At 35.5% G+C, this 22,254-nt stretch overlaps 1 protein-coding gene across 6 annotated transcripts in view; it reads right to left on the bottom strand.

Moving 5' to 3' along the window:
• The window catches only part of MAPK8 (mitogen-activated protein kinase 8), a 119,815-nt gene continuing 97,561 nt past the window's right edge, over nucleotides 1-22,254 (bottom strand). For 4 of the 6 annotated variants that reach the window (XM_054572383.1, XM_054572386.1, XM_054572387.1 and 1 more), the window contains exons 6-12: nucleotides 15,049-15,214; nucleotides 11,481-11,552; nucleotides 9,833-10,015; nucleotides 9,432-9,556; nucleotides 8,612-8,675; nucleotides 3,634-3,711; nucleotides 1-150 (exon numbers count right to left, since the gene is read on the bottom strand). In XM_054572383.1, coding sequence (XP_054428358.1) covers nucleotides 5-150; nucleotides 3,634-3,711; nucleotides 8,612-8,675; nucleotides 9,432-9,556; nucleotides 9,833-10,015; nucleotides 11,481-11,552; nucleotides 15,049-15,214 — 834 coding nt within the window. In that variant the 3' untranslated portion in view covers nucleotides 1-4. Of the gene's footprint in view, nucleotides 156-3,633; nucleotides 3,712-8,611; nucleotides 8,676-9,431; nucleotides 9,557-9,832; nucleotides 10,016-11,480; nucleotides 11,553-11,902; nucleotides 11,975-15,048; nucleotides 15,215-22,254 lie in introns of all 6 variants that reach the window. The other 2 variants (XM_054572385.1, XM_054572389.1) reach the window with 2 other exon arrangements.

The following is a 22,254-nucleotide window of genomic DNA, read 5'->3' on the forward strand; positions in this document are numbered from 1 at the left end:
GTAGTCATCTACAGCAGCCCAGAGGTCCCGCTGAGGCTTCTAGACTGCTGTCTGTATCCGAGGCCAAAGTTGGATCTGTTGACATTGAAGACACATCATTGACAGAAGACGATGACGATGGATGCTGAGAGCCATTGATCACTGCTGCACCTGTGCTATGAGAAACAAAACAGCAAATCAGTTGCAGACAGAGTTGCAGACCCAGCTACTTATATTGTACTGGCTACATCCAGTGGTCAGTAACTTTTTTCTTGGCTTTAAAAGGCTCACTAAAAATAATCACACATGATATTCAATACAACACTAATTTAACAAGCTCTTTTCATTGCAATTTATGAGTTGAGAACTCGGAAAATGCCTGGGAACCCAGAGTGCTGTCCTTTCCATAAATTTGTTTTTCAATTCAAGACAAGAATCATGAAGTCCAAGCCCCATTTAGAAATGGTCCTACAGCAAGATTCATACATGGGCTTCAGGCTGTGTGTGAACAATACTGACAAAACATGCAAAACTGTCTGTGTTGTATTTTACTGGAAACAGGGTCTTAAAGCTATGTATGATTCAAAAATGTAAAAAGTACTGCCCTAATAAAAAGTGATTTATGATACCTTCTCACTGTAAAAGTCCAAACAATACTTGTGGCACACCTTGTTTCAAAGCAGAAGCCAATACAAAGACTGAAATTGTTTCATCTGAAAGGGTCTTTAACTCAACTGCCCCAATTTATACAAGTTACATGACTTGTCTTGATCAATCAAGTGTCCTAGTTAGGTAAACTCTGGTCTTTTAATTTCTATTTTAATAAATACTTGATAAGTGAAAATACGGATTTATTAAACAGGCAAAGTTCAGGAAGACTGTTTCCTTTACCAAAAATACAGCCTAACAAGAATTTCTTGAATTAAAAACAAAACAACAATAGGAGTACAGACATGTCTCTTTTTATTGCATGTCACGTAACTGCACTTCATGGGCACTGCATTTTAAAAAATATTTTATTTGTTTTTAGACAGAGGGGAAGGGAGGGAGAAAAAGAGGGAGAGAAACATCAATGTGTGGTTGCCTCTCGCACGCCCCATACTGCGGACCTGGCCCGCAACCCAGGCACGTGCCCCTGACTGGGAATCGAACTGGGGCCCCTTTGGTTCGCAGGCCAGTGCTCAATCCACTGAGCCGCACCAGCCATGGCACTTCCTTTAAAAAAAAAAAAAAAAAAAAAAAAATCTGAAGGCAACACTCTCCACTGGCAAAACAATTAACAACTTGCCTTATTATGATGCTCTCTTTGTTCCAGTGGTCTGGAATCAAACCAGCAATATCTCTGAGGTATGCCTGTATTTAACTGATAATCTCTCAAGGTCAGGAATGGGGAGGAAAGGATACTGGCGGATTGGGAATGTGTTAAAAAAGGTGATTAATACACTAGGTAAGAACTTATGAACTTCATGATCACTAAATAAGGGTTATTCCAAATTTGGGTATTACAAATAATGCAAGTTATACAAAAGTTCTTAAGAACACATTTGCAATAGTTTACAAATGAGTAATAAGAAAATTTCTAGGGGTGCATTTCAGGCACCCAACAATGGTAAAAACTAAGCAGGTTGAAAACCACTGTTCCAAAACCCAGAATCTCAATGTTTGAAATTATCTCTCCATTCTAATGATAAGTAATAAAAACTTAAATATGAAAGGTCCTCTAAGAGCTTGTCTTCAAATGCAACAAGGAAACAGAAAAGTAGGAACAGGCAAATCTTTAGAATGGTGGGGGCGGGTGGGGGGGTGGACTGGAGACAAAAAGAATACACAAATACAATGGCGAGCTTCAAAGACCTGTACTGAAATATTCAATTCATAAAAGGGTTCCACTATATATACTTTTCCATGCTTCTATTTTTGAATCCAAATTCCCTAATTTGATAACGTTTCATTTTGAAAAATCAAGTAGAAATGGTATTGTGATTATCTGGTATTTTGACATCAAAGACTGTTCCTTCTATCTTTGTATACATCTGAGAATAGAATATTTTTGTAACAGCTTTACTAACATTCTTTGTAAACTATGAGAATTCAGAGCATGTCCAGAAACCTGAAGTCCTGTCTGTTGACTTATCTTGTAACCACAGTCAAGCACTGTCTAGGATCCAAATTTTTCATTTATAAATTAAGAACAAATTGCTCTTACCTCATGAGATTAAGTTTACTCAAACATTTGACACTTAGGATGTGCCACTCAGTAGGACAGTATGCTACAGTGTAAAACTCTCTCAAATAATGGACTTTTGAAATCCCACTTGAACATTCAGTTATACTATCACTGTTTATCAATACAAAGCTAATTAACTGCTATTAAAGTATTTATGATATGGCTTTGTTACAACTAAATTCTAAGTAAAAGCCATCAAAACCAATTTATATTTTCAACAGGATCTATATTATAATTTGGGAAATTGCATTTCTGATCAAGGATATCAAAAAATTTTAAAAACTTTAAAATATATAACCAAAAATGTCACAGGAAGCTACAAAAATTATTTAAATAAATATGCTTCCAGTACAATAAAATGTGCATCTGAAACTAGAAATTTTTACCCATTAAAAAGATAAAATATCCTTTTCTTAAAATTTATAAAAGTTTCTGAGGGTTAAGTAAAATGGCAGTTTTACTCAAATTCAAGACGTATCTGTTGAAACACGACTTAGCCTTCAAAGCTCAGCTTAACTTTCAGCATTTCCATGCAATAGTCCCAACCTCTGTAGCCGAGAAAGGAGTCTGTTCCCACTCAGCCACATATGGGATGCTGGGAAACCCACACCCTCCAAAATTATTGATAAACATGTCTTTAAGCATTAGCTTTTCTACATAATATATTTGTAACCTTATGTCATTTAATTTTTCTGAATTTTAGCTCCCTCATGTGTAAAGTGAGCATAATGATCCCTCCCTTTCGGATCTTGAAGGTGAAATGAAATAAAGTATATAAACCACCAGTGTTTGTTATGTAGGTATGTACTTAATATGTAAATACCACCTGCTATTTAACTATTCCCCTCAATTGTTTATGCTTTTATAAGTACTAAAATTAAATATGAGCTTATGATAAAAAGAAAATGTTTAATTCCTGCAAACCAGTTTCTTCTTAGAGTCAGACCACTTGCTAATGGTAGTTTTAATATTACTGCCTTAGTTCAACAAATCAAAAATACCGAAGGGAGAAAGAGAATAACTTGGTATCACATGTACCAAATTTTTCAATGAAGCCTTAGCTTATTTGTACAAAGACTGATAAAACCATAGAAACGTAAGTATACTGAACTATGAGAAATTTCTTCTTTAAAGCCAAGACGATAATGTAAACAAAAAAAAATTTCTGTTCTTCAATGGAATGTGAGCACCACAGAAAAGATGTGCATTTGATGAAGTCTGTTATTAGAGTATGAATAGAGTGCACTGGTACAACAGTATATAAATGCTTTCCAATTTAACCACCCAAATTGTACTCCTTCCTTATACTTACTGAACTTTGTATAATAATGGTAGTGAATATGGAAAGAACCGCAGGTTTCAGGCCACTGAAGATTATAACACAAGGAGTAAACTGTAATCTTAACCAAGCTTATATTGTAACCAACCTAAAGGAGAGGGCTGCCCCCGTATAACTCCATTCTTGGTTCTCTCCTCCAAGTCCATAACTTCCTTGTATATTAATTCTGAAAAAGAGGTGAACAAAAACAAGCTTTTAAAAGTCTGAGAGCCAATCTCACAAGATATGAATGTTTTTAGTGAACATTTTTTACACACATTAAGTATTTCCCATCGTATCCCCCAATGGTAGAAGGCCCATAAGTGTCAGCTTAAGATTCAAAGATGTTAAAAACGATTCCATGATCCTCAGCCACGAATTATGTTGAATGAAACAAAATCTCTGCCTTAACTCCTATTCTTAAAGTTGGATTAAGGATACAACTGTGCTTAGAACCTTGATCTTTTTAATTCCAGCAGCACTTTGTACTACACCGTATTATACCATATACCATTCTGTTCTACAAATGCTTCTTTAATTCTGTCTCGGTGAGTGCTCGAATCACATTTGTCTTATTAACTTTTATTTCCTGATTTGACCTGGTACATTATAGGTGCTTACCCAGATATCTGTTAAAAGATTTAAATGAAAGAGCGTGTACAAGCCTCTTTAACAGAATGGCATGTAAGTACGTTGTTATTAAAGGAAAAACAGCAGATAGTTACACTTTAAATCTTTATAAGGTGAAATATGACATGAAGTCACTGTCAAGATTTCTTTGTGGGAATCCTGTTTTTTTACTGGGTTGTGGACAGTGAGTGGACTGTAGTGAGTACTGTCCCCCTATAGTCATACCAGATGTTGCCCTGCTGGAGTATCTCTTGCCCTGTATTTTCTAAGTGATCCTGATGTCAAGTGTGATGAGCCTTGCGACTCTGAATATCTACTTGAGAAGAACCTTCTGGTGGATGCTACAAAGCCATTATTTATCATCTTTTTGGGGTCATGAAATAATTTAAGAATAGCATGAAAGTGACTTCTGGCCAAAATGGAAACAAAGGAAGATATATTTTGCCTCCCTGCATAACCAAAAGGACAATAACAAATTTAAAAACAAAAAATAACCAGAACTGCCAGAAAATCAAACTGTATGGCAGCCCGACAACCAAGGAGCTAAAGAAGATATATACATCCAGACCGGTAGGAGGGGCGGAGGGGCGGAGAGGACGCGTGGCAAGGCAGCAGCTGGAGGACTAGAAGGGCAAGGTGGCAGCAGGTGGACTGGGTGGTCCCACGTTTGTGTGTGGATAAACCGCGAGGAACAGCTGGAGCGATACAGACCACACAATCCAGGGTTCCAGTGAGGGAAAAGAAAGCCTCAAAACTTCTGGAGGTAAAAACCTGTGTGGGCTGTGATGGCAGGACAAACTCCCACCTCCCAGGAGAGTCCGTTGGAGAGACCCACGGGGTCCTAGAATGTACACAAACCCACCCACCCGGGAATTGGCACCAGAAGGGCCCAATTTGCTTGTAGTTAGCAGTGTAAGTGACTAAAAGCCAGCTGAGGGCCAAGCAAACCACACTGTTCCCTCTCGGACCCCTCCCCTACACACAGCATCACAAAGCAAGAACCTGGGCTGGCTCACCCTGATGAATACCTAAGGCTCTGCCCCCGCAACATAACAGGCCAGGCACGCTGAGACAAAGAAATATGGCCCAAATGAAAGAACAGATCAAAGCTCCAAAAATAGAACTAAGTGACGAACAGAAAGCCAACCTATCAGATGCAGGGTTTGATACACTGGTAATCAGGATGCTCACTAAATTGGTTGAGTATGGATGCAAAATAAAGGAAAAACTGAAGGCTATGCAAAATGAAATAGAGAAAAATATACAGGGAACCAACAGTAAAGGGACAGAAACTGGGACTCAAATCAACAAGTGGGAGCAGAAGGAAGAGATAGACATTCAACCAGAACTGAATGAAGAAACAAGAATTCAAAAAAATGAGGAGAGGCTTAGGAACCTCTGGGACAAATTTAAATGTTCCAACATCTGAATCATAGGGGTGCCCGAAGAGGAAGAAGAGCAAGAAATTGAAAACTTATTGAAAAAAAGAATGAAAGAGAATTTCTCTAATCTGGCCTGGAAATAGACTTCCAGGAGATCCAGGAAGCTCAGAGAGTCCCAAACAAGTGGGGCCCAAGGAGGCACACACACCAAAGCACATGATAATTCCATTACCCAAGATTAAAGATAAGGAGATAATCTTAAAAGCAGCAAGAGAAAAGGAGACAGCTACCTACAACAGAGTTCCCATAAGACTATCAGCTCATTTCTCAAAAGAAATCTTGAAGGCAAAAAGGGGTTGGCAAGCAGTATTCAAAATCATGAAAGACAAGGGCCTACATCCAAGATCACTCTATCCAGCAAAGCTATCATTTAGAATGGAAGGGCAGATAAAGTGCTTCCCAGATAAGGTAAAGTTAAAGGAGTTCATCATTACCAAGCCCTTGTATTGTAAGATATGTTAAAGGGACTTATCTAAGAAAAAGAAGATCAAAAACTATGAATAGCAAAATGACAACAAACTCACAACTATCAACAACTGAACCTAAAAAAATAAAAACAAAAACAAACTAAGCAAACAACTAGAATAGGAACAGAATCATAGAAATGGAGATCAGAGGAGAGGGGGAGGAAGAAGAATAGGGCAAAAGGTACAGGGAATAAGCAGCATAAATAGTAGGTACAAAATAGGCGGGGGAGGGGGGTTAATAATAATATAGGAAATGGAGATGCCACAGAACTTACATGTATGACCCATGGATATGAACTAAGGCGGGGGAATACTGGTGGAAGGGGCAGTGCAAAGTAGAGGGGAGTAAAGCAGAGGAAAAAATGGGACAACTGTAATAGCATATTCAATAAAACATATATAAAAAATAAACATAAAATTACAATGTAAAAAAAATAAATGCAACCTGAAGAGAAAAAAATACAAAGAGAAACAAAAGAATTGCATGAAAGCAATGAACCCTCTTCTGAGGAAAATGTACAAGCAAAAATTGTTATATAGAATTTTAAGGAGTCTGTAATTCTTTAAATTAAACTTCTGATAAAGAATCTGTGATTACAAATTCTTTAACAATGTTTATGTTAGTAAATAAGTAAAGCAAGTAGATATGCTGGAAAGAATGAGTGCTACAGAATCCCATATTTGTTCGCTATGGTAACATTCATGGACTTGGAAGGAGAAAAATAGGAAGTCTTGATAGATGAAAGAATGGTAGATGCTTTTCTTCAAAGAAACAAAAAGGAATGATAAGCATTCCAGATAGGAGGATCTTTTATAAAATGAGAAAATAGCACCCCTTTCTGAAAATGAATTAAGGTAAAAGATCCAAAGTTAATTAGCAGTACTAACTAAGCAAAGCAATTTGTACTTAATGGCTTTAGCAATGAATTTTTCTTTGTGTTGTGATGTTAAAACTTTTAAGCAGATCTCGAAAAAGGTAGTTTGTAGGTAATTACTGGATGGTACTTGAGGCTAGGAGAAAAAGATACAGAATAAAAGTAAACACGTTCAGAGTACTAAGAAACCCCAGGTATATCCTATACAACAAAAACACTATGTTTCACTGATTTTAAGATGCACTTTCCCCCACAGTTCAGCATCTCTGAAACTGGATTGTGTTTTATAACCAATGGTGCAGCACGACTTGCAGTGTTTTCTCTTAGTGGTATATTACAGTGTGTTTTAGAATTGGTGGCCTATTAAGATTCTATGAGATACCATAAATGTCTACTATGAATGTAATGACATATAAAGTATCAGGTTAGATATTTTAAATACATACGCTGGTCCAGTTATATCCTTGTATATTACTTACTACATGACAAATGAACTCAGTGCCACCCGATTCTATCATTCTGGTGAGTCTACAGGGTCTAACTATATGTCTCCCCAAGTCAACTCAAAGAAAACTAATCCCTGATTATTCCTAAGAAAAAAGAATCAAATTCATTCCTTCCAAATACATTTATAGATAGATTACCTGTTCAGTTTTATACCTCTCCAGTCCCTTTTGCCTTCCCATTATTTAGGTACTTAGTTCTTAATAACAAGTCTTTCTGTACCCAGTTTTAAGTTCAGATAAAACAGGGGGTCAGGTGACTCGCCCAAAGTCATGTAGCTACATAAGTGGTCCAAACGCTGAATGACAACAACACAGATGAGGTTCATAGGATCTAAAAATTACTTGGCCTAAATGTTCCAGGGAATCTTTTAAAGAAAGAAATATTTTAACACTTCTGTGACTACCAAAGCATTATTAATGTCCAACCACATTCATAAAATAAAACTACTATATTAGATTTGCAAAGATTAAAAACTCAACTCACTCTGTGGGTGAGGGTTGGGGTGAAATAGACATTCCTGTACAGTGCTGATGGAAACATAAACTGCTACAATTTCTTTGGGGGGTAATCTGGAAATAACTGAAAAATATCCTTTGGCCAAGCAAATCTTGTAGGATTTTTTTTATAGGCATGTTCTCATATGTGCACAGGAACACTGTAATTGTTTGTAATAACAACAGACTGGACACAACTTAAATACTCTTCAAGGGGGAACTGTACATAAAAATTATGACACAGTTGTCAAACAGTACAGCACCTGCAAATGAGCCAGAGATGTGGAGCCTAAGAGGATAACATCTATAATATGTGATTACATCAACAAAGCAAGCGCACATAGCACTCAACCATTTGCAATTGAAGCAGGGTGGGAGAAGAGAACAGGGAGACAGCAAATACACTTGTGTATTTGTAGACTATGGAAGAACAAAAAATTCCCCCAAAAAGTAACATTTCTGTGTTTGGGGTGAGGAACATGAGAGGTTAGGATTAAGTTGGGGGAAAGGAGACCTACTTTCTATTTTTGAAAAATAAATTACTAATTATATTATCAAATATGAGTTATGAATAATACAAAGTATCTTCAGTTTCCCCAACAAGATGAGTAAGTCAACATAAAAAGCCAGAAGCTCTCTCAGCATCATCTCTAAGAATCTGGTGACTATTACCTTTCCACTCTTCTATTGTGTGTTCCCTTTCATCTAACTGCTTGTCAGGTATCTTTGGTGGTGGCTGAAAAACAAAAGGCCACAATAATTGAGTCAGTTTACTGGGAATATGTAACAACTTCATAATTATTTGAAATATCAGTCAGACAGAAAGCATTTGTAAAAATACATTATTAGACCAAAATTGATCAATCATCTTTGTATGTACAGAGACTAGTTATGGAAGACTCTTTCATGACAGGAAGAAGATGTTTAACAATCTTTTTCCTTTCTCCCAGCTTTTGAAATGGTCACATTTTATTTATTATCATAGAACTAGGCTATGCTTTGGCTATAGTAATTTGTTTTATAACTAAGTTAGGATGTTTTTCCCAGAGCATTCAATGTTCTAGCTCATCAGATTACATATCATAGCTGCTCAGATCATGTTTCATAGCAAGAAGGCAAGAAACTGAGAGAGATAACTTTATTTTGTGTAGGAAGTGCTTGGATATGCTCATTAAAATAAGGTTCTTTTAATGTAATAACAGAAGAACATCATCATCATTTACCTGTATTTTTATTTAAAATTACAGTGTCTACTCTAAACCAAATTTTAACTCTAACTATAAGAGGCAGTATATTCTTCAAACATTAAGAACTTAAAGAGCCCTGACTGGGTAGCTCAGTTGGCTAGAGCATTGGTCTTGATATACCAAGGCTGCAGGTTCAATTCCCAGTCAGGGCACAAGCAAGAATCAACCAAAGAATGCATAAATGAGTGAAACAACAAATCGTCGCCTCTCTTTCTCTCTCAAACCAATAAAAAAAAAGAACTTACAGCTTCTGCTTCAGAAGGATCATACCAGACATTGATGTACGGGTGCTGAAGAGCTTCATCTACAGAGATCCTTTTAGATGCATCAATGACCAGCATTTTGGATAACAAATCCCTTGCCTGACTGGCTGCAAAAATAATGGTGTTAATGTATATGTATCTCATTAAGGTTTTTCAATTAGCAGTACATTTCAGAAACTTGAAATTATCATTCATCTAAAAGTATATTTAAAAAAATAGATTTTACTATAAAACCAGGACATACAGGTGCTGAAAAATTATAAAGTTACAGAAAAAAATAACTAAAATCTTACTTGGTTCCACCACCCAGAAATAACCTTGTTCCATAATAACATGAAAACATACACATAATAGGATTAAAGGTATATATTTATAAAAAGTACCTTTAAGTTTGTTGTGTTCTGAATCGGCAGGGAAAAGTACATCGGGGAAGAGTTTCTCAAAGCTATATCCAGCATATTTAGGTCTGTTTTCAACATAAGTCCTTACTGTTGGTTGTAGTTTCTTCATGAATTCAGGACATGGTGTTCCAAGCTGTTCAATAACTTTATTCCATTGATCAATATCTAATATCAAGTAGCTAAGAAAAATACTCGGTATCTAATGTTCAACACATTAGTCACAGTCATTAAAATAACAAGAAAATAACAATTATAAAATCCTAGTAAAGAATGTGGCAGTTATAAATCTTGTATCTTATAGCCGCCTTGCAAAAAGGTGGACAGAAAGATCAATAAACAAGCTTTGTTAACCTTAGAGAAAGTGCGTATGTGTGTGTATATGTCTAATATTGATTTTATCATAAAAATGAAAGCTTAAAGCAACAAATTCCAAATACAAATGAGAAGTGACTCAAAGGATAATGATAATTACTACCCACAGGGACTCTTAAATGTAAAACGTACACAACTCTAGGATACACAATTTGCCTTCTGGCTTATCAGAAAATATGAATGCATATCCTATGGACTAAGAAATACTTATTATAACCTGTCCTTTTAAAAAATTTTCTATTCTAACAAAAAATAATAAAAATTATGGCTTTGATAAAAGTGGCATTTTCTTTTGCCAGTCTTTGTTTAGCTTATGTTAATAAAAATCTCCTTAAACCTCTGAAACTTACAAAAATGAATCAGTACTTTAGTAAATTCTAAGGTTAGGATTCCCTAGTCTCCTTCCTCCTACATTTTTATACTGCAAGTCCTCCCTATAGGCTAAGAACTAAAACTTTCTTCTTGTAACCTAGTGCATATGGCTTTTTCCATTCCTCCTGTTACTAGCTGATAAACACATAATAGATCACTCACTGGTAATAGAAATATTAAAAGTAGTCAGGTGAACAAAAAGCATGAATACAAGTCTACTGTATTTTGCTGTGTGTAATGTACACCCGTGTGTTTGTGCACATTATACATGGGATTATTATACCCATGGTACGTAATCATTATACCCATGTATAATGCGCATCCTTATTTTTCCCTAAAAAATTTGGGCAAGAGTGCTCATTGTACATGGCAAAATACACCATATTAAAACTATCACTGCTGAAATTCTCAGATGAAAAATCAGTATGTTATGTTGAGAAATGAGACAACAACCCAAAGACACAAAATACATAAAACATTAACAAAAAAGAAGGTCAGGACAGGGGATAAAACAAAAGGGTGACCAGAAGCAACAGACAATTCCAAAATTCATATTAAAGTCCTAAGTACTTCTAGACTTACTCAAGTATATAGGTATCAGAAATTTTTAATGCAAGCTATGATTTTTATTTAGGTTAAATAAATTAACTCAAAGCCAGCAACTAATTGTGGATAATTAATTTGAGCAGTTCTCAGAAATAACGTATGATACAATAAAGTGAGGGAAAGGAAAGTCTATGTCAAATAGCAGGTGGTATTTTGAAAGAGTAGAGTAATTTCACAATATTATTAGGGAGAGACAAAATACATTATACTTGACCTAGCTGAAGTGCTGTCACACATTTTGACCTTTAGAGACTACATTTTAGGCCAAAGATAAGGATACGATCTGTACCTGGGAACAAAACACCACCTTTGATCATTTCTCCCATGATGCACCCAACTGACCAAATGTCAACTGAAAACAAAATGCAATGACATTAACATAAAGATTTTGGTTGAAATAAAAAAAAATTAAAAAAAATCACGCACACCATGTATACTGTAAAATTATAGAAAGCAGTATAAAATAAAAATGAGTGACAGTGAATGTGCTCTAACTACCAGCAGAGACTGTATGTCCTACTGCCAGATGCAGCCTACAAAATATTTCAGCTTATCTCAACAATTTTTGAACTATAATAGCCATAAACTTTGTCTGTTTAAAAAACCCCACATATATGAATGTACCATATTCCTTCTCATTAGGAGATCATTAAGGAAGTTCATCACCTAACTAATTAAACTGCTGCAGCAGCACAAGGATACAGTCCCTTCCTGGAAAGAGGATTTTGTGGCAAACCATTTCTCCCATAATGCACCCCACAGACCATAAATCCACTATATGTTTGCAGCACAAAAGAAGGAAAAGCAAAGCAAAAGTTCATTAAAATCAAAGAAGCATAACATGACTGCATTATATAAAAACTACAAAACATCACAAAAAGAAAAAAGTGATTTTAATTTTAGCTAATGGAATACTTCAAAACACAAAATATTTTTCAAAAGGCTTTGGTTCACAAAAGCAAATGTGGAGTGTGGCCTTTTAACTACATATCTAATTTTAAAGTGAGAGCTATGCACAGAAATCACATGATTAAAAATCCTATGCATATTTTCAATGAAAATTTGTTTATAAAATACGAAATAGAACCAAACATAAACTTTGTAAATCAGGTTGAAAAGTACGAGTTAGCAAAACTTGAAAAATAAAATCTTGACACTATATTGAGGTTCAGCTATGCATATGCTCTCTCTTTAAGCCAAATAAAAGAAAAAGCATGAGCAGAAATAATCTAGTATGCTAAATATTAACAGAAAACATGTATTTCTATGGATAATTACAGTTAAAAAATTAATCTAAAGCTCTTTAGAAATTTTCAAACTGGATTTCATAAATTTATTTGAGTAGTGCTATGTTTATTCTGAATTGAAAGTCATTTGTTTTCTTGGCAATATCATGCTACATTTACCCTACTATCTCAACAGGAACAAGCGCAGAGAGAAAGAACAAGTGATAAATTAAGAAACCTTAATTTAAAAAAGTATATATCATGTTTTCCATCTAAAGTTTTTAAACCTATAAAACTAAACTGCTTTTGATTTAAGATGTTAGTTTTAGCTGAAGATTGTATGAAAGTTCCCACTTTAATGGGAACTCTATCTAATCAATGCAGAAAAGAATCTGCTAGACACAGATGTGAGCATTTGACGATTTCCACCTGCTTCATTAAAACCAGAAACACACCCTGACGTTTTATATCTTTAGGTTTGAAAATCAGATAAAAAGAGAGTAGGTGATTGTAGTTTCATAGGAGAAAAGGGCAATGAATGATCAATTTAAAAGGAAAGCCTTAGAAACTTGCATTGTTTTTGAAGTTTGAAGGTCCAAATTCTTTACGGGCGAAAGAGGAAAATGGCAAAAATTGATGTTAGAGAGAGATACACCCTTTAGCCATGTGGGGGGACTTAGGAAATTAAAGTGTACTTTCTAATATATTCAAATAAGGAGACTGCTAATTCATCATAGAATCTTAGGTGCTAAATTGGAAATAAATTTTGGAAATCCTTTGAAACTAAAGTTTCTCTAAAATTTCATATTGATTTACACACAAATGGTGTTAAACTTATAGTGTGATTCAACTTTCAAAAATAAAATTTTAGAAGACAGTTAATATTCATAAATCAGCTTAGAGAAAAATTTTTTCCGGGGGTTTCATTTTTGATAAAAATCTATTACAATAACTTTCCCTATAGATTTTATAGAGAATGGCAAACTTTAAATATCCAGGACATGACTTATGTAAAGCACTTTAAAAAACATTTCAGCATAATTTTAAACAGATTTCAAAAGCTGCAAGCATGGGAGAAGTTACTGTTCTGGGTCAGTGGAGACTTTCTCAGAACATGATAAGCCTGGTTTCACACATAAAACTAGCTTAGCTTATTAGACAGTTTAGATATATTCCATTATATCATACTTTCCAAAAAGCTGTGAGATAGCATGCAATAAAAGACAAAATGGGACCGGGAGTGTCACTAAACGAAGGAGGTTCTTATGTTTAACCTCAAAGGGTAATGTAGTTACCGAAATTAAGCACTACATTTGACTCAGTTCCCTGAGACAAAAAGAAAAGGTAATAGAGTGATCTGCATTCTTATGTAGGGCAGAAAAGCATGTCAATTCATTTTATGACCTTTTTTTCTTGGTGCTTATTTCTGGCAGGGAGGTCTCTCCCCAAATCAAATTTGCTGAACACTGAGTGACACATTAGACAGCATCTGAGATGATGGTTTTACAGCAAATGCAAAAGCAACCTTCACGTTGGTCACTTGTATCAATTCTCAAAAAACAAAACAGAAAAACCCAGAAAACAATAAAACCCCAATGAGTCTAATACTAAATCCAACTCACTAGATTCTACAGGGTATAAGACAATTTAGCAAGACAGTAAGAAAACAAAACATGTTTGTTTAAGGACAAAAGAATAAAAGTAGATGTTTAAAGTATTTGTTTTTAATTAGCTCAGAAAAGAAAAAGAAATTAAGCTAAAGTCCTCAGTTCAATGTTATCTTTTATAAAAACGAGTCAAGAGGATTAACTTAATACAGTTTCTTAACTCAAAGCGAACTGCTGCTCCATATTCCTTGCTTGCTCCATATTCCTTGCTAGAAAAAAACATCTAGGTCCTATTCGAGGGAGTGTTTTGGATGAAGTTACCACATTTAAAAAGTTATAATTTAAGTCAATAAAGTCCTGTGCAGACTTATTCACTTCCTGAGTCAACAAAATTTCTTCTTAAATAATGTATACACTTTTTTAAACTCATGAACTATATGCCTGATAGTTTTCTTCAACCTTGATTCTAACGCTGATATATGTAATTGAATATACCCACACAAAATAATGCCCATTTTTTAAGGCTGGACACAGGACTTTGATGAAACAGTTTCCCACAAAAGGTTACCTTAATTACCCATCAGCTTCGCAGAATGGCTTTATCCTAGCTCTTAAAAGTTTATACGAAGTGCTGTTGCTATTAACTTTAGTTTCAGGGGGTTGGAAATAGGAGCAGATGTTACTAACTGCAAACTAGGATTGCTATAAAAGATAAACTGTCAGTCCACTATATACTTCACTAAGTCCATGTCAGAAATACTCATTTTCAAATTAGAGAAAAGCAAATTTTAGGGGCCATGGCAACAAATTCTTTATCCAATGGTATTACTGATAGTTTTTAAATAGGAGCCCTAAGTTTGTTTAAGCATTTATCACAAAATTTATAGTTATTTTCACACTCTTGATAAAATACTTCAAACAGTGACATATTTAATTATGTGCTTCAGCTTAAATATTTACATAAAAAAATCTGATAAAAACAGAACAGAATTTCAAGTAAATAGTGTTTGCTGACCGTTTTCTTTGTAGCCCATCCCTAGGATGACTTCAGGTGCTCTGTAGTAGCGAGTCACTACGTAAGGTGTCATCATAAAACTAGTTCCTGCAGTCCTGGCCAGTCCAAAGTCAAGAATCTTCAAAGTGCAGTCTGATTTTACTACTATATTACTTGGCTTTAAGTCCTTCAAAAAACAGAAATAAAATATGACTGCTATGATATACGCAAATATTTTGCAGTTCACAAGTTGTCAGATCACTGATATAACAATTCATGCTGTTTATTTCTCTCACCATAACTGATATCCACTGCAGATTCATCATAGTAGGCAAATATGAGGAATTAGCTTGACGACATTTTAATTTACAAACACATAGAGTTATTAGAGAAGTGAGTAATATTTGCTAAAAAGTATGATTAGCTAGTAATTTTCAATCAAGTGGAATAAAAGCGATTTGGAAAGGCATCTAAAAGCTCATGTAAGAGCTAATATGGTTTAAAAAAAAAAGAATCATAGGTTAACATTTATATTCACTTATATACTAAATTACCATCATTTAAAAAACTAATTTTAAAGACACAATGAGCTTCATATAGATATCATAAATCAACAGTGGGCCATTCTACACCAATCCAAGAAAATGTCATTTGACCTTTCAAGTTGGCAGATGTTCATTTCTGAAGGACTGAAATAGTTTTTAGCAATCTTTCCATCACTAATTTCCTACCCCAAGTCATACAAATTTGTTCATAAAATTTTTGTCTGCTTGTAGAAGTAGGACAACTGTCTTCGTGCCACTAATCTATAAAACTACTTGCTGTTAATGTTACTAAATAATGCTTTTGTGAAGAATTTTTCACCTGACCTCAACCTTAGGAAATTCTGTTCTGTAATCATTAAAAGGAAGGCAACAGCATAAACTCATAGCTCCAAGTTCAAGGTATTTTGCCTGCTAGCTCCCATGAAATCTATGATGAACCAACAGACCAAAGCAAGCAAGTGTATATCCACAACACAAATTCCATTACTGGTACTAACAGCCTGAAAGGCAATGATTACTTTTGTAATGTCTACATCCACAAAAAAATTGTATGTTGTCTTTAGCACATTTTCACAGGTAATCATGGATGGTTTTAGAAGATATAGAACTCAAAGGTTTCATCAAATTAAAAACAGATCAATAGCCTTAGTGAAACAAAAAATGAAAATTTTCATTATTGCTATTCTGTAAATACAATGTTGCCACTATTTCCAAAATACAGTATCTCAGCAAAGTAACAACACATGATCAAGAATAAAAATTATAAGGTTTGATACTTCTATGTCTACTGTGATGGTTAAAGATTAATAGCTTTTTATACTACTGCATATTCATCTAAAAATAAGAATCTAACATTAAACACTTTATTTTGGAAAATTAAGAGCAAAATACACTTAAAAAATACACATACTTAAAGAAAAAACTGTCCAAAAATGCCTCTAAGAGTGTTACATGAAATCTATCCTTGTATATCAATGTGTACCTTTCTACAGATGTTAGAGCCATTGCTAACTATGTAAGAATAACTGAATTAATATGAGTTGGTGGCACAGGCAGTGTAACTAACTTAACAATATTCTAATCTTCTCTCCCACAGAATTTCCAGCCTCCTCACAATTAAGTATGTAGGTAGGCAAACCTACATGGTATTAGCTCTAGTTAATTGGATGTGAGTGGGAGCATGGAATAGAAGGGCATCCTTTTGTCCCTTCCCCTGCTTTGGTGATTAGTAACATTCCAGATAGTGGACCCTCCATCAGTCTGGGTTGCTAAACATCTGTAGCAAAGCAGAGTCCTTACCCACCATGACCTGAACAGGATATATAATGTAGGAAATAAACCTTAGCTGTTAAGCCACTGAGAAGCCAGGGTCTGTTACTTAGGCATAGCCTAGTTGTGAAATTGTACTTTATAGTAAATATATATTTGGTCTTTGTCCCAATTATGGACACAGCTCCTAAAAACTCTTAAAATTTCTTAAGTGGTAAGAGCAATAAAGGTGAAAGGAGTGCTTTCTGTTACTTATAAAAAGCCCCTTATACTACTCGTTTATGTTGATGAGGAGACTTTTGGAAAGCCCAAAAGGAGAGGTGCTGGTTGCCAGGGAAACCAACACTGTGACTAGAGTTTAGAACTTCCAGCCCCAATCCCAGACCTGGCCAGAGATTAAGTTCAATAACCAATGTCCAATGATTTAATCAACATGCCTACAGAGGCAACGAAGACACCATAAAACCCCCAAAAGGACAGGATTCAGTGAGATTCTAGGTTGGTGATCCCAGAAATGTGAAGATTTGGGCAATGGCACATTCTCCCCTAAGTTTCTGAGCGAGCTATTCCATACTCAAAATAAATAAATAAATAAAATAATTAATTCCATAATTCTGTGGCTGCTTTAGCCTTAAAACAGTGATTCTTAATTCAGGGAAATTCGGCCCCAAGGCATATCTGGCACTGCTTAGAGACATTCTGGGTTGTCAAAATTGGGGAGTACTAATGGCATCTAGTGGGCAGAGGCCAGGAATGCTGCTAAACACTTCACAATGCACAGGACAGTCCCTCGAAAACATTTATTCATCCAAAATGTCAACAGTACCCAGGTTGAGAAGTATGGGACTTAAAGTGAGACTTGACCCTAATCTTTTACAGACAGAAAGCTGAGCAGCCCCAAAGAGAACATATTTTCTAATACCCACTTCAGACATATTCACGGAAGACAGTGGGGCCAGGTACCACAGAGAACAGTGTATGCACAAGGTGCTCCTTGCAGAGGTCCAACTCAGAGATTCAGGGCCTAATCAAGAAATATTCTTCACCCCAGGGGAAGAGACACTCACTATGTCTGACCAAGAGAATTTCAAATTACAAATAACAACTGATTTTTCAATTTCTCACATGGGATTGTTTTTTTTTTATAAAAACTAATAATTGTGCTAATAATCTATTTATTTATTTATTTATTTATTTTCACATGGGATTGTTTATTGTGGTTACCCTGGCCCTGTATGACCACCACATCTAGGGAATGGGGGTAGGGGATAGGTATGAAGATGGCTGGATAATTTTATCATTTTAGTTTTAATGATTCTGGATCAAAAGGAACAATATCTGGATTTGCTATAGATTTCCATGTATCACTTGGAGCTAAATGCCTTGATAGACTACGACTTTAAGTTATGTCACCTAAGGAGGGGGTAACTATGAAATACAGGGAGCAAAGGAATTTCGGATAACCAGAAGGGATAGACTGTGGTAGAGACTGATGCTCCCCACATTTCCCAGTTCCCTTACAAGGCAGATCCTTATGACTAGTTCTGACAATGGGCTTAAAGCAGAAGTGATGTGTAGTATCATGTCCAGGACAAAGCACAGAAGACCTTGTATACACCACCTGACTTTCTGTTCCCCTGACAGTGACCAGCAACTACCTAGATAGTGGAGCCTCACTCAGCTTGGGGTTGTGAGTGACTCTATGGAGCCCCATCCCCCACCCTTTCACTGAGCCCATAAAAGATGAAAGTTCAGCAATCTCAGAACACAGAGATAGTAGCTTAGGGAGAGGGGAATTTGAATGAGTAGTACAACAGAGAGATGAGTACCAATTATGGCCTCAAGACCGACCAGCTGCAGAAGTGGGTGCAGTAGTTTATCTCATTAAACTTCTTGTAAGTTACTCAAGGAAAGGAACAGACATCAAATAAAATCATGGAGGAACAGTTTCCAGAACTAACTCTACGAACAAAGTGGGAACAAATTACACCAGGGGTGGTCTATAATGGGTGCTCTGATTCTTGGTTCAGGGCTGAGGCACTCATTCTTCCAGCTGCTGGCAGTTTTGTTGCTGACAGTTTCCAGCAAGTCTCTCTCTGGGGCCTGCCTTCAGCCACAGAGTGCCACATTTTCCAGGTTACACTGCTCCTTAGGGCAAAGGTAGAGCTGAATTACCAGCTGAGGGTCTGGAGTGATAAATCCAATTCCATTTTCCACTCCGTGCGTTTTTCCTTCCTTTACTCCCTCACAGATCTTGGTCCTGAGGGGACACTGTTATACACTTCTTATATGTGTGTCTCTACCCTAGGGTTTGTTTCCTGGATAAAGGTATATTCTTTTTAAAAATTATGTTTTATTTATTTATTTTTAGAGAGACGGGAAGGGAGGGAGAAAGAGAGGAGAAAAACATTGATGTGCGAGAAAAACATCCATTGGCTGTCTCCCACACATGCCCAGTTTGGGACCTGGTCCACAATCCAGGCATGTGCCTTGACCAGGAATTGAACTGGCGACCTTTTGGCTTGCAGGCCAGTGCTCAATCCACTGAGCCACATCAGCCAGAGCTAAAGGCATATTCTTCATCATAGGTAACAGACCCCAGCAGGAATTTTATTGGTTCAAATTTTTATGTAAATATTTTGTAGCTGTACTGTATTTTTAACACTTTATGTTTCCACTGAAGGAGTTATGTTAGAATATCCCAATACTGTTTTTTGTGAAGTTATTCTATTTTTTTACAATACAGGATTTGTGTATTGCAGCTCTGCTCCATGTATCAAGTTTCTTGACAGTTATTTATCCAAATAAGAGTATTATACCCTTCATCCTTTTAAAGTGGCTCTTTTTCCCCACCATACTCAACTTCACCTGATTAAATAGTTATCTTTGTTTTCTTTTCTTTTTTTTAAATGGAATCTATTGGGGTGACACTGATCAATAAAACCATATAGGCTTCAAGCGTACAACTTCATAATACATCACCTGCATACTGCATCGTACACTCACCACCCAAAGTCAAGTCTCTTTCCATCACAATTTATTCCGTTTGCCCTCAGCTACCTCCTCCTTCCCTCTGGTAATTACCATACTGTTGCCTGTGTCTTTGTGTTTGGTTTTTTTTTTTTCATTCTTAATTCCTTCACCTTTTCCATCCAGTCCCCCAACACTCCTCCCCTCTGACAGCTGCCAGTCTCCTTTATCCTTCTTTCATGTTTCCATCCTCCTACTAGTCTTTGCTAACACCTTTGTTTTCAGCCTTTGGAAGTTAGCTATAAATGTTTTTGTTATACAAACATGTAGTTGTTGGTTCTGTGTGTGCATGTCATAATTTGACCTTTTTCATTAAGAGGGTTAATGTTACATATTGATCTTCTATAATTTAAAGTTTCCTTTTCATGCTTCTTGCTTTTTTTAAAATCTTCTATTATTTGGTCTATGAATTCTGTTCTAATCACCTGCTATTCCCATTAATCTGGAAATTTTCCATTTGGAAGATACTACTTTATTAAAATCAAATTAACTTCCATGGTGGCACATTACTATCCTGATCCACAGGACAAATGAAACAAAAACCACCACCATCTCATTTGCTATTACATTATTGCAGTAACTCATTTGCTCCACCTCACATAATACATGAGTACGTGTTGAGGAAGCTATGTTCTCCCATTTAAAGGGATTTATCTTGTGTTGCTTAAAGAAGGCATTAGACATAATATAGCAGTTGCATATATAATATATTGTACAAAGCAATTGGTTAGAATGATAACTAAGGGTGAGCCTGAATATCTGATATATAATTGTCTTAAAATAGCTAATTTGAGTACAAATATACATATTTATTTTATGAGTTAGGTTATTCGACACAAGGTAGCTTAGAAGATATAATTCCAAAGAATTAAGTAAATTTTCAAAATATTCCTCTCAAATTAGATGTAATACTTATCAAAAAATAAACTAGAATTAAAACTAAAATACAAAAACATATGTCCACACAAAAACTTGTATACCAATGTTCATGTCAGCACTACTTATAATAGGCAAAACAATGGTAATAGTGCAAGTGTCACTCAAGTGATGAATGAATAAACAAAATGTGATATATCCATATAGTGAAATATTATTTGGCAATAAAAAGAAATGAATAATGATACATGATATATACATGGATGGACCTTGAAATATTATGCTAACTAAAAGAAGTCAGTCACAAAAGACTACATACTACATAACTCCATTTACAGTTGAAACATGGGTTAGAAATGCACAGGTCCACTCATATGCAAATATTTTTCAATAAATACTGTAAGTGTATTTTCTCTTCCTTATGATTTTCTTAGTAACATTTTATTTTCTCTAGTGTACTTTACTGTAATTATACAGCATATAATACATATAACATACAAAATTTGTGTTCATCAATTCTTTATATATTGGTAAGGCTTCAGGTCAACAGATGGTAATTTGCAGTTAAGTTTACGGGAGTCAAAAGTTATATGTAGATGGTGGGCACACGATGCAATATACAGATGATGTATCAAAATCATGTACTTGTATAAATCTATATAATTCCATCAACCATTGTTACCCCAATAAATTTAACTAAAGATGTTAAAACAAAAGTTATATGCAGATTTTTGACAGCACAGGGGGTCAGTGTCCCTAACCCCTATGTTGCTCAAGGGTCAACTGTGTATGAAATGTCCAGAATAGGCAGAAAGTAGTTTAGTGGTTGCTTAGGGCTAGGGGTGAAGTTGACAGGGATGAATGAGAAAGGCGAATGGGTGCAGAGTTTCTTTTCTTTTTCTTTTTTAAAAGATTTTATTTATTTATTTTCAGATAGTGGAAGGAAGGGAGAAAGGAGAGAAACATCAATGTGTGGTTGCATCTCACACACCCCCTATTAGGGACCAGGCCTGCAACCCAGGCATGTACCCTGCACTGGGAATCGAACCTGAGAACCTTTGGTTTGCAGGCCAGCGCTGAATCCACTGAGCCACATGAGCCAGGGCCAGAGTTTCTTTAAGGAGGGCAAAAACATTTTAATCTTAGATTATGGTGATGGCTGCACAACCTCTGAATATAATAAAAAATGCTGAATTGTACACTTAAGTGAGTAAACTGCATGGCATGTGAATTATATCTCAATTAAGCAGTTAAAAATACATGGGCTACAAAAATATAAAATATTTCTCAATAAATAAATAAGCAAGCAAACATACACACATATATAAAATAAATTCTGGTGAATACTCAATTCCATGTAATTGTTAAGGACAGCAGGTATTTTATATACTGCTTAATTTTAGAGCAAAAATAACTTTATAGTACTCCATATAAATCACCATAGTACACCGCTCTGAGAATATGATGAAAGGCTGTGATGTCAGCAAAAATCGTAGAGCAGATAGCT

Source organism: Pteronotus mesoamericanus, unplaced genomic scaffold, assembly GCF_021234165.1.
Source record: "Pteronotus mesoamericanus isolate MK-2021 breed Mesoamerican mustached bat unplaced genomic scaffold, CSHL_Meso_final contig_230, whole genome shotgun sequence".
NCBI classification, from domain to species: domain Eukaryota; kingdom Metazoa; phylum Chordata; class Mammalia; order Chiroptera; family Mormoopidae; genus Pteronotus; species Pteronotus mesoamericanus.